General features: G+C 46.9%; 1 protein-coding gene across 2 annotated transcripts in view; it reads right to left on the bottom strand.

Moving 5' to 3' along the window:
- Positions 1-13479, bottom strand: part of LOC140387024 (contactin-associated protein-like 5) — a 1394308-nt gene that overhangs the window by 47274 nt on the left and 1333555 nt on the right. For both annotated transcript variants that reach the window (XM_072470006.1, XM_072470014.1), the window contains exon 22: positions 5725-5943. In XM_072470006.1, the coding sequence (XP_072326107.1) occupies positions 5725-5943 (219 nt within the window). The remainder of the gene's footprint in view (positions 1-5724; positions 5944-13479) is intronic.

Below are 13479 nucleotides of genomic sequence, written 5' to 3'. Positions count from 1 at the left end.
AACGTAGATGAGAATTGGTGGGTGTTTAAGCAGCATTTCAAATTCTATGTTGCAGACCTTGGTCTGCAGGCACAGCCCGGTGAGAGGCGTATCGCGTTGCTGCTCATTGTAGCAGGTCTCCAAGCAATTGACATTTTAAACACATTTGTCTTCGATAGCAAGGCAGATAGCAAGAACTTTGATGACGTTCTCAAGCAATTTGATCGGCATTGCTCTCCTAACAAAAATCAGATGTTCGAGCGCTACATATTTCGCATGTGCACCCAGAAGGCAGGCAAATCATTTGATAGTTTTCTAACCAACTTGCAGTTGAAGGCGCAGTCATGTAATTTTAGTACCCTTCAGTCATCGATGCGCGGTCAGATCATGTTTGGGCTTTCAAATGACAAGCTTCAGCTTGAGAATGCTATCAAAATATGTCACGCTAGCGAGCTTGCAGCAAATCAGATTGGCACATTGAATCCCATCCGTCTCTGACACCCACTTTAAAATCACCTGTCTGACCACACTTTTACTCCAGCATCCTGAAGTCACCTTTGATGGCCCGGCATCTGATTGCTTTCTTGCGCGGCACACTTGGAACGCTTTAACACCATAAAGGCACTACATAAATGCAAGCTGATGTTATTGTAATTTAACATTAGGTTAATTTTGCACAATTAAACAGCAATGTGGTGCCTCTTACAAGACTAAGTAAAGGAGGAAGCTGGAGCCAGTCTTTCTGTCTGTAACACAGGTGTGTTCACAAAACCCAGCAAACATTGGTGCAGACTCCCATTTCCATTTCCCCATCTGCAGGTTCTTACGCACACTTAAAAACGCCTTCACCATTGCCCAATCAATAACAGCAGCTCTCACTTCAAATTAGAGCGTGCTCTTTATTGTGGCAGGATTGCTACATTTTAACAGCCCCTATTGTCAGGCACCTGTACACACATCATTGGGGTTGAACCCTAACTACCCATGTTGTGTGGGGGACAGCTCGATATGCCCACAGCCACTACCAGCTGCATGTCATCACAGAATTTCACAAATCAGCACGAAAGTGCCTCAGGGCAGAAGGCATATTAGCAGCATATTTGAGAACGGGATCAAAATGAAGTCAATAAACTAGAGTTTCCATTTTGTGCTCCTGAAAAGGAAGCTCTCCATTGGGTATGCGAGGCTTTAATTTTGATCCATTCCTCCTATGTAAATCCAATTAAATTGACATTTCCCAACTGCAGTGGTTTTCTTGTGTTGCTTTCACACCTCACGTTGACTTTGATGAGTCCAAAGTTAGGATACAACCCCAATGATGAGTCCAAAATATAAGTGTGGACTGTTAGATCAGTGAGATTCTTGCACAATTAATGTGTTCCTATACTCCTTCCTCATCACGGCTCACAAAGGAGTTGTTCAATTCTTGTAACCTGTTTCGAGCACGGGGGGCTGAATTCTCCGTAATAGGGCCCGGCGTCGGTCCCGGCGGCAAAAATCGGTGGCGCCGCGGAGTACGGCACGTGGCTGGGGGCCCATTGCCAGAGGCCCGCCCAGCAAACCTCCGCTCCTGACCGGCCAAGTTCCCAATGGCGTGGAACTAACCACCTATTGCCGGTCGGGATGCCGCCCTGGTCGGGGGCGGGCGCATCAGTGACCAGGGGGGCCTTATAGGCAGCCGAGGATTAGATATGCGGGGTTAGATACTCGGGCGCGCTGTCGATCGGGAGTTTTATTTTTTCGGTCTGACTCCGCGGTCTGAGTCCGCCATGGAGAACGCCGCGGCCGCTGGGGTTCGCCGCCGTGCGCATGCGTGGCTCCTGATCCGCACGTGCGGGGGCCCGTATCTGCAGCAAAAGCTGCGACATTCACTCCGGGTCCCTGCTAGGCCCCTGCAGAGCTTAGAATTCGTTTAACTTTTTTCTCGGAATTTCGGGAGTAACACCCTACTGTTTTTACACCGGCTTGGGGAATAGTCTCATTTTGGGAGAATCCAGCCAGGGGTGTATGACCTGCGTGAAAACAGATACTCGCATTGTGTATTAGCTAAGAAGCTGACTGCTTCACGTTTTCTAAAGTTGTTGTAACCCTGCTGACGTCACGTCGACAAGGGGGCAAATTCTAAATGTGGGGAGGGCATGCGGCAGGGAAGTCCACTAATTATCTTAAAATTCATTAAATGTATGGAATCGTTACGTCACCGGAGAGGCAGAGGGGAAATCAGAAAACAAAGGTCGGGATTCTCAGGGGGCGGTGTGAATCCCGCCCCGCCGATGTCTGCCGGTCGTGGGCAGCGGCACCCCCGGCGATTCTCCGCCCCGCCATCGGCTGCGCGGCCGCCCGTTTTCAGCCAGTCCCACTGGCGTATGTTACACCAGGTCCGTACCAGCGGGACCTGGCTGTGCGGGCGGCCTGCAGAGTCCTCGGGGGGTGGGGGGGGGAGATCCGGCCCCGGCCCCTCGGTGGCCTGACCCTCGAACGGAGCCAACCGATCCGCGGGCGGGCCTGTGCCGTGGGGGCACTCTTTCCCTCCGCGCAGTCCGCTGTAAAACTCCGCCATGGCCGGCACGGAGATGAAACCCCCTGCGCATGCGCAGGAAATGTGCCAGCGGTACTGCACATGCGCCAGAACATGCTGGTGCTCCGGCGCATGCGCCAACTCGCGCCGGCTGGCAGAGGCCCTTCGCGCCGGTTGCCGTGGCGCCAACCCCTCCAGCTCCGACCTAGCCCCCGAAGGTGCGGAGGATTCTGCACCTTCCGGGCGGCCCGATGCCGGAGCGGTTCACGCCACATCTTGGCTCCGGTATGGCCCACCCCGCCGGTTAGCGGAGAATCCCGCCCATGATCTCGCCAGTGAGAATCTCGTTTTACGATGCTTGCCAAAATCTGAGCCCACGCCACTGTTTCCGCTCAAGCTGAACGCGGGCGCGAAATCTCCCCCGTGGTCACACACAAACAGGATTAGACCATTTAGGTCCTCGAGCTGGCTCAGCCAACCATAGCTGATCTTCAACCTATCTCCACCTACCCGGCCTTTCCCCAAAACCCTCAACACCCGCCAATGATGGCAATCTTGCAAACCCAGAATTAAAATGAACAGTTGATCCAGCATCAATTGCTGCAGAAGAGAATTCCAAACTCCCACCATTCTTTGCCGGGGTCTGGAAACTAAAACAAAAATCTATAAACTGAGGCAAAAATGAGAAAATGAGGGACTGGAGCTCTGCATGTCTGGATATTGCTGCCTGGTTCCCCAGGTTGTCTGGGATGCGGCAGGGTTTGCTTATTGCACATTGCCATCTAATGGCGGAAAGGGGAAGAAAAATCAACCAACCTGCTGTGTGACTGCAAAGCCCAGAGCTAATCATTCAGTTCATGTAATCTGGAATGGGTTATCATTAAGGTGAATGATTTATCATGGGAAAAATGGAAAGCATGGCAGGCAGCTGCAGGAGAAGTCAGGAAACTGCAGAGAGAAACGCAGTGTGGAGAAATGCAACTTTACCAGCCGGAGTTGAACTAGGGGCAAGGGGGTAGGTGGGGACTAACTTAGTACCCGATATGTTAGAACTTCACAGGCCTGGTGGGTTGCGAACAGTCAAAGCTGAAGACGACAAGCAACAAGAACGCAAAAAGTGGGGGAACAAATAACTCCTTTCATGTAATAATCTTTATTCGTGTCACAAATAGGCTCACATTAACACTGCAATATTTGGAGAGGGGACGGTGGGGTTGGGGTGCTGTTTAATATTGAGCATTACCAGACTGAGATACCCTCAATAATGATGCTTAGAGATTAAACTGTAAAGAAGGCTTTATTAGGCTAATAACTATGCTACAGATTTGGACGAGAGCTGACTGCTATACAGACCATGAGGCAGGCCTTTATGTATGGCTCCCAGATGGGCGGAGCCAGAGGCGGAGTCCCCAGGGTTCCAAGCCTGGTCTTAAAGGGGACATCACCTTACATGATGATAAGGCAGTAACAGTTCATCACACAGAGTAACAAACCACTGGTTGTGTATGCTAACCCCACGACCTGCCCGAGAGTGTCCGCATTTCTTACGTACGATTGATGCTCTGTTGTTGGTGATTTTGGTTTTTGAAGTGCACTTGGAATGGGGCTTAAAGCAAATTGTATTTCATATCGAGCCTTGGCAACCCACACCGAACAGAAGCTCTGATCATCAGTCTGAACAGGATGTGAAGCAAGAGCTGAGATGTGAAAGACGACTGCCCTAATTCACCTGAAGATGGTGTTGCACCTTCCTATAATTAAGCATCTAAGGAGTGTAGTATGTCAAGTGGTGGTGACTTGTGTCTGAAATGTGTCAAGTTTAGGTTTCAGCATTGAGTTTCCTAATTAGGGGAATGTTAACATGTGACGAGTTGGCTTTTAGGAAGGGGACAGTGTATTGGTGGCTGCTTCTTGTCAAGTGACAGATGCACCCCACAGGAACATGCATCCATTAATGACAAAACATAGCTTGTGGCACCTGTGAAGTTTTCCCTCGTACACACACTCAGCTAGCCGAAAATCCAGATAAATATTATTGAGGAGAGTATCTCCAGCTGCCCATTTCTGACATTTGCATGTTGTTGAATCATACGACACAGGAAGTCATTCAGCCTATTGTGTCTAAGCTGGTTCTTCGGAAAGGTTCTCCCTTCTCACTCACCACAGGCCTTTGGGAGTTTTTGAGATAGCCCCCCTCTGCAGCTATCCTGAACCTTTATTAGTTTTGAAATGTGCTTCTTATTCCAAAAAAATCTTTTATATTTACGTTCTCATTAGAACGACAGAGCATGGGGGGGGTGACCTGATAGAGGCCTACAAGATTATGAGGGGCATAGATAGAATGAATGGTCAGGCACTCTTTCCCAGGTTGGAGGAGTCAGACATCAGGGGGCATAGGTTTAAGGTCCATGGAGCAAAGTTTAGAGGAAATGTGCGAGGCAGGTTTTTACACAGAGGGTGGTGAGTGCCTGGAACGCGTTGCCAGGGAAGATTGTGGAAGCAGATAGATTAAAGGCATTCAAAAGGCATCTCGGCAAATACTTGGATAGGATGGGTATAGAGGAATACGGCACTAGGAAGTGCTGAGGGTTTTGGCCAAGGTTGGTATCATGACCGGTACAGGCTTGGAGGGCCGAAGGGCCTGTTCCTGCACTGTATTGTTCTTTGTAAATAGGGTGTTTGTTCTAATCTCCATGTTATAAAAAGGGTGCAGAGGAACTGGAAAAGATACCAAAAAGATGTACAAACATAAGTCAGAGGTTGTCCCGATCAGGAAAGACAGGCTGTCTTTCCCTTTAAAAGATGAAGGCTGAGCGAGGATCTAAAGGAGGTTTTTAAACTTATGAAAGTTTCTGAAGGATGCAGAGGGAACGTTTCCACTTGTGGGGAAGAAGGAAACAAGAGGCCATCAACAGTCACAAAGAAACCAAATAGGGAATTCAGAAAAAACTTCTTCACCTAGAAATTGGTGAGGGTGCGGGATTCATGACCGCAGGGAGTGGTTGCAGGCAAACAGTATGGGTCGCAATTAAGGGAAAGCTAGACAGGTATCTGAAGGAGGAAGGAATAAAAGGTTGCGCTGATGCCGAAGGGTTTTTAAGTGAAGCATAAATGCTGACATGGACAGTTTGAGCAGAATGGCCGGTTTCAGAGCCTTGTATCCTGCGTAATTTTATAGGGATAGCTAAATAAAGCAAAGTGGTGGTGCGAGATTAAAAAAAAGTTACCTGCTAGTGGATGGATTGTTGTGATTGCCCGAGAGCCAGCCGATCCTGAAATGCCACACTTTGACTCGGCTAAATGACCCTTGACAGTAACGGGTGCAGTGCTGGGATGACGGAGGGCAGCCTTCAACGGCGCAATTCCATTAAATTGGACAGTAGAAAGACAGCCGATGAATCCCCACGCGTTCGCCTTCAGAAGTTCCTTGTCCAACTCGCTACTGTCTGCAGTTCAAACAAAGTGGCACAGGAATTAATTCTGAAATAATTAAAATCCCTACTCTGGCTGGGAATAAAAACCATTCCAACATACTTAATTTCTATAATATAAACACCGCTTGCAGTGATTAATCCTCAAAGAAAGGTACAGTTTTATAAAGTAGTTGTATCAAATTAATATTTATCTATAAGCTCTTGCTTCTAACATTTATGCAGAGCCCCCCGGACATCGCACTTCAGATATGAAAATATAGGTGTCATGTTGGCAACATAGGAAACAGAAAATAGGTGCAGGAGTAGGCCATCTGGCCCATCGAGCCTGCACCACCATTCAATATGATCATAGCTGATCATGCAAATTCAGTATCCCATTCCCGCTTTCTCTCCACACCCCTTGATCCCTTTAGCCGCAAAGCCCACATTCAGCTCCCTCTTGAATATATCCAATGAACTGGCCCCAACAGCTTTCTGTGCTACAGAATTCCACAGGTCCACAACTCTCTGAGAGAAGAAGTTCTTCCTCATCTCAGTCCTGAATGGCTTACCCCTTATTCTTAGGCTGTGACCACTAGTTCTGGACATTGCCAACATCAGGAATATTCTTCCCATATCTAGCCTGTCCAGTCCCATCAGGATTTTATATGTTTCTATGAGGTCCCTTCTGATTCTTCTAAACTCCTGTGAGTACAAGCCCAGTTGATCCAATCTTTCTTCATATGTCAGTCCTGCCATCCCGGGAATTTGTCTGGTGAACCTTCGCCGAACACCTGTGGTGATCCACTGTAATGGGAGATGTAAGGTAGGACCTGCACTACAGGTTCGCCGGTAGCTCCTGCCGGCTGGCTCCGCCCAGGGAGAACTGTATAAATATGCATGACCTCCAGTGCCCTGCCATTTCGCCAGCTGCAGCAGGAGGCCACGCATCTGACTGTAATAAAGCCACAGTTGTACCCAACTTTAGTCTTTGTGCAATTGATCGTGCATCAATTTATTGCAGTCAGATTTTCCACAGAATGGATATCAGAATTAAGCCTGATCGCCTGCAGCTGGATCCGCACTCGCCCGACGCCAGGAAAGACTTTACTCACTGGCTAGAATGTTTCGAGGCTTACATCAACGCGGCGGACCCCGGGCCAACGGAGGCTCAGAAGATAAACGTCCTGTACTCCAGACTGAGCTCCAGCGTGTTCCCGTTGATCCAAGATGCCACGAATTACACATAAGCAATGGAACTCCTCAAAGAACACTACGCGCAGAAGACGAACACACTCTTCGCCAGGCATGTACTTGCCACCCGCTCGCAACTACCTGCTGAGTCCATCGAAGACTTCTGGCGGGCCCTAATTTCACTCGTCCGGGACTGTGACTGTCAGGCCATCACAGCTGCCGAACACTCAAATCTCCTCATGCGCGATGCCTTCGTGATGGGGATTGCGTTGGACCGCATCCGAGAACGATTGCTGGAAGGGGCCACGCTCGAACTGGTGGAGATGAAAACCTTGGCGCTCTCCATGGCGGTCGCATCCCGTAACGTACGATCATACCTCTCCCGCCACGCTGCCCACCCTTCTACTCCTTCCTCAGCCGGGGCCCTGCCTTCGCAATACGCCTGCGCCGCCCGCCGATCCGCGCACCCCAGGGGTCCCCGCTGCTACTTCTGTAGTCAGCAGAAGCACCCCCGCCAACACTGCCCGGCCCGCACTCCCGTTTGTACCCTCAATAGCAAGAATGTCCTTCCTCAAACTAGGAGACCAGAACTGCACACAATACTCAATGTGTGGCCTCACCAAGGCCCTGTATAACTGCAGCAAGACATCTCTAGTCCTGTACTCAAATCCTCTCGCTATGAAGGCCAGCATTCCATTAGCTTTCCTCACCACCTGCTATATCTTCATACTAACCTTCTGCAACTAGTCCACAATGACACCCAGGTCTCGTTGCACTTCCCCTTTTCCTAAACTTCCACCATTCAGATAGTAATCTGCCTTCCTGCTTTTGCCACCAAAGTGGATAACCTTATTTTTACTCACATTAAATTGCATTTGCCAAGTATTTGCCCACACAGCCAGCCTGTCTAAATCACTCTGCAGCCTTTTTGCATCCTCCTCACAGCACACATTGCCATTCAGCGAAGTGTCATCCGCAAATTTAGAGATAGTGCATGGAATTCCTTTGTCCAATTCATTAAAGTATATTGTGAACAGCTGGGGTCCCAGCACTGACCCCTGTGGTACCCCACTAGTCACTGCTTGCTACTCTGAAAAGGACACATTTATTCCCACTCTCTGCTTCCTGTCTGCTAACCAGTTCTCTATCCAAGTCAATACATTACTCCCAATACCATTTTGCTCATTAATCTCTTTTGTGGGACCTTTGAAAGTCCACTGGTTCACCCTTGTCCACTCTATTGGTCACATCCTCAAAAAGGTCCATAGGGTTTTTCAAGAATGATTTCCCTTTAGTGGAGCGACATGGTAGCATAGTGGTCAGCATTGTTGCTTCACAGCTTCAGGGTCGCAGGTTCAATTCCCGGCTTGAGTCACTGTCTGTGCGGAGTCTGCACGTTCTCCCCATGTCTGCGTGGGTTTCCTCCGGGTTCTCCGGTTTCCTCCCACAGTCCAAAGGTGTGCAGGTTAGGTGGATTGGCCATGCTAAATTGCCCTTCATGTCCAAAAAGGTTAGGTGGGGTTACTGCGTTACCAGGATAGGGTGGAGGTGTGGGCTTAAGTACGGCTTAAGTAGGGAGCTCTTTGTCATGTGAGTGTCCGTTTTAGAAAGTTTTCTGTCTCATCAGCGATGTCATCGTGTGTCATTATGTCATTTTGGCTTCAGCGATGTCATTGTGTGGGTGGAGCTGGGCTGTGGCCCTGGGAGTTTTTTGGGGGGTTTCACTTTCACATTGGGCTGCTCTGCACTCAGACAGAGAACATAAGTTGCCTGCCTCTCTATCTTCATTTTAAAAGCTGTTTCCAGACTGCTTGGTAACTTAAAAGAGATCATTGCTTTCTGGAAGGAACTCAAATCTGCTGTTTGAAAAGGGAGAACAGAGTATTAGTAACCACAGTCTTACGCAGGTGAAAATGCCATGTGCTGAGCCACGCCTTTGAAAAGGGATTTCTAGTTTTACTTGGATTTTGTTAGTGAATTAGAGCAGTTACGGGAGATTCATTAAGGGTTACACATAGATTACTGTAGCTGCATGGGGTCTTTATGTTTGTAATTGATAAAAGTTCTTGCTGTATGTGTTTATACAAATGTTAACAAAATAATTGTTAGAATAAAGCTTGTTTTTTGATTAAAAGCGTCTAAGAAGGCCATTGAACAAAACCTGAAAGGCAGTCTCTTGTGCTCATCCTAGCCAAATTCAACAAAAAGTTATAGGTCAGGTGAACTCCATAATATCCTTTGGAGTTTTTTAAAACCCTGGCCCTTAACATCTTTCCAAGGGCCGGTGCAGACTCGATGGGCCAAATGGCCTCTTTCTGCACTGTAAAGTCTATGATTCTATGATTCAATGAATCTACGCTGACTTGGACGATCCTGTCCCCGTTTTCCAAATGCTCAGTTATTTCATCCTCAATAATTAGCTCCAGCATTTTCCCCACCACCGATCTCAGGCTAACTGGTAATAATCCCCCATTTTCTCTCTCCCTCCTTTTTTAAAAAGTGGGGTTACATTAGCTACCCTCCAATCCATTGGAACATTTCCAGAGTCTAAAGAATGCTGGAAAATGATCACCAATGCATCCACTATTTCTAGGGCCACCTCCTTAAGTACTCTGGGATGCAGAGCATCAGGCCCTGGGGAGTTTTCGGGTTTTAATCCCATTAATTTCCCCAATACAATTTCCTGACTAATAAGGATTTCCTTCAGTTCCTCCTTCATGCTAGACCCTCTGTCTCCTTGTATTTCCGGAAGGTTATTTGTGTCCACCTTAGTGAAGACAGATCCAAAGTAATTGTTCAACTGTTCTGCCATCTCTTTGTTGCCCATTATGAATTAGCCTGATTCAAACTGTAAGGGACCTACATTTGTCTTCACCAGTCTTTTTCTTTTCACATATCTATAGAAGCATTGCAGTCAGTTTTTATGTTTTCTGCAAGCAAGCGCTCTCACCTACTCTCACAATGGGTGAGGGAGGGTACGTGAGCACCCTGAGATTGGGAGTGAGCATGACAAATACATTCTCACTCTTTCACACCCTAATAGTCATCTTTACTTTTTACTCTTTTTTTAAAATGATCAATTTATTGTTGTGAGTTTTTTGGCTCCACCATTTATTACTTTTCATGCATCAACTTTTAAAAGAAGTCATGTCCATTGTTATGCCAAATGTTATCTTTGCAAAATTTGCTCATCGCACCCACCCTTTCGAGTGAGGAAAAAATTAAAATGTGCCCCTCTCCCATGCGAGCCGGTGGAACATTCCTAGATTAGTCAATGATTATTGGACCCCGCAAGCGGGAATAGTTTCCTTCAGTCAACGCTATCTCTTCCCCTGAATCTTTTGGAAGCTTTGATCAAATCACCGCACCTAACCTACACACCTTTGGACACTAAAGGGTAATTTAGCATGACCAAACCACCTCACCTGCACATCTTTGGTCTGTGGGAGGAAACCAGAGCACCCACGGGAAACCCACGCAGACACAGGAAGAACGTACAAAACTCACACAAATAGTCACCCAAGGCTGTTTGCTGTTCTCCGTGTGTCTGTGTGGGTTTTCTCCGGTTGCTCCAGTTTTCTCCCGCAGTTCAAAGATGTGAAGATTAGGTGGAGTTTCAGGGATAAGATAGTGGAGTGGGCTTAGGTTGGGGTGCTCTCCTCCTTCGGCACTGTAGGGATTCTATGGATTTCTCACACAATTATTGAAGGGCAATCAGAAATGCAGAATAAAGGCAGCTTTTTGAGCGGTTACAATTTTCCGCTCATCTGTCACTGGATTTTGCACACAGCTTCAAAATTCCACTTGCCTGTCCAGACCAGAAAGAACTGGAGCCATCTCTTTGTTGCCCATTATGAATTTGCCTGATTCTAACTGTAAGGGATCTACATTTGTCTTCACCAGTCTTTGTCTCTTCACATATCTATAGAAGCATTGCAGTCAGTTTTTATGTTTTTATGATTTTAAAGAGACAGGCCAGATAACACAGCTAAACATGACAACCAAATTCCAGGCTACCTATCAGCAATGCTACATGAGATGTACATACGCAACATATCTGTATGCTTAATCTAGTGAACGTATTTCAGTGACCATCACATTTACCTCCTACAAGACTTTGCTTTGAGGATACAGACCCAAAAATTTACAAAAAGTCTCCCCTCTAACTCACTGCTGGCAGTGTTTAAGCACGAATAATGTTGAGTTCACCATTAACTTTATTTCCTTGATACTGTGTGCTGTATCTGTGGCCGGTATACTATTTTGAAACATACCGATGACAAATGGCATCTTCAATTATTCATGCGGTGTAAGTACTTAATTGTAAATTCATCTAAACGTGAATTAATGTTTATAGCACTTACACTTTGTCAATAACACCTCAAGCCGGCTAGTGGTCAATGAGTGGTTCCTGCTGTCTATTAATGTATTCCTCTAGTGTATCAGGTTTCGGGATCCAGAATTAATAAAGAACAAAACACAAAGAAACGTACAGCACAGGAACAGATACTTCGGCACTCCAAGCCTGTGCCGACAATGCTGCCCGTCTAACCTAAAATCGACTACAGTTCTGGAGTCCGTATCATTAGACCATAAGGCATAGGAGCAGAATGAGGCCACTTGTCCCATCACGTCTGCTCTGCCATTCAATCATGGCTGATATTTTCTCATCCCCATTCTCCTGCCTTCTCCCCATAACGCCTGATCCCCTTATTAATCAAGAACCTATCTATCTCTGTCTTAAAGGCACTCAGTGATTTGGCCTCCACAGCCTTCTGTGGCAAAGAGTTCCACAGATTCACCACCCTCTGGCTGAAGAAATTCCTCCTCATCTCTGTTTTAAAGGATTTTCCCTTTAGTCTGAGATTCTGTCCTCTGCTTCTAGTTTTTCCTACAAGTGGAAACATCCTCTCCACATCTCCTCAATCCAAGCCTCGCAGTATCCTGTAAGTTTCAATAAGATCCCCTCTCATCCTTCTAAACTCCAATGAGTACAGATCCAGAGTCCTCAACCATTCCTCATACAACAAGCTCTTCATTCCAGGGGTCATTTTTGTGAAGCTCCTCTGGACCCTTTCCAAAGCCAGCACATCCTTCCTTAGATACGGGGCCCACAACTGCTCACAATACTCCAAATGGGGTCTGACCAGAGCCTTATACAGCCTCAGAAGTACCTCCCTGGCCTTGTATTCTAGCCCTCTCTAACATGAATTTTAACATTGCATTTGCCTTCCTAACTGCTGACTGAACCCGCACGTTAACCTGAAGAGAATCGTGAACAAGGATTCCCAAGTCCCTTTGTGCTTCTGATTTCCTAAGCATCTCCCCATTTAGAAAATAGTCTATGCCTCCATTCCTCTTTCCAAAGTGCATAATCTCACACTTTTCCACATTGTATTCCATCTTCCCTTCTTTGCCCACTCACCTAGCCTGTCCACATCCTTCTGAAGCCCCGTTGCTTCCTCAATACTACCTGACCCTCTACAGATCTATGTATCACCTACAGACTTAGCAACAGTGCCTTCAGTTCCTTATTCCAGTTCATTAATGCAGATTGTGAAAAGTTGTGGTCCCAGCCCCGACCCCTGAGGCACACCACCAATCACCAGCTGCCATCCTGAAAAGAAACCCTTTAACCCCACTCTCTGTCTTCTGCCAGTCAGCCAATCCTCTATCCATGCCAGGATCTTACCCTTTACACTATGGGCTCTTAACTTATTTAACAGTCCCCTACGCGGCACCTTGTCAAAGGCCTTATGGAAATCTAAATGAATCACGTCCACTGGTTCTCTTTTGTCTAATTTCCTTATTACCTCCTCAAAAAACTCAAACAGATTTGTCAGACATGACCTCCCCTTGACAAAGCCATGCTGACTCTATTTTGTCCTATTTTACCATGCAATTTCAAGTACTCCATGATCTCATCTTTAATAACGGACTCCAAAATCTTACCAATGACCGAAGTCAGGCTAACCGGCCTATAATTTCCTGTCTTCTGCCTCCCTCCCTCCTTAAACAGCCGTGTTACATTAGCCACTTTCCAGTCCTCTGGGACCCTCCCTGCCTCCAGTGATTCCTGAAAGATCACCACCAATGCCTCTATCTGCTGCGTTTTTAATGCACTAGTTCACCAGTTTGGATCAGGTTTGCATGTTTGATATCCTAAAGAAGCCAAGAAATTATCACATTGACTCTTTATCCCAACGTGCTAGCAAATAGAAAGAACTCTTAATGCTACACCATACTGTGTTCTCAGGGTGCCAAAGTGCATAATAATAATAATAATCTTTATTGTCACAAGGAGCCTTACATTAACACTGCAATGAAGTTACTGTGAAAAGCCCCTAGCTGCCACATTCCGGCACCTGTTCGGAT

This window comes from Scyliorhinus torazame, chromosome 2, assembly GCF_047496885.1.
Source record: "Scyliorhinus torazame isolate Kashiwa2021f chromosome 2, sScyTor2.1, whole genome shotgun sequence".
In the NCBI taxonomy this organism is placed as follows: Eukaryota; Metazoa; Chordata; class Chondrichthyes; order Carcharhiniformes; family Scyliorhinidae; genus Scyliorhinus; species Scyliorhinus torazame.
This window is presented reverse-complemented; position numbering and strand designations above follow the sequence as displayed.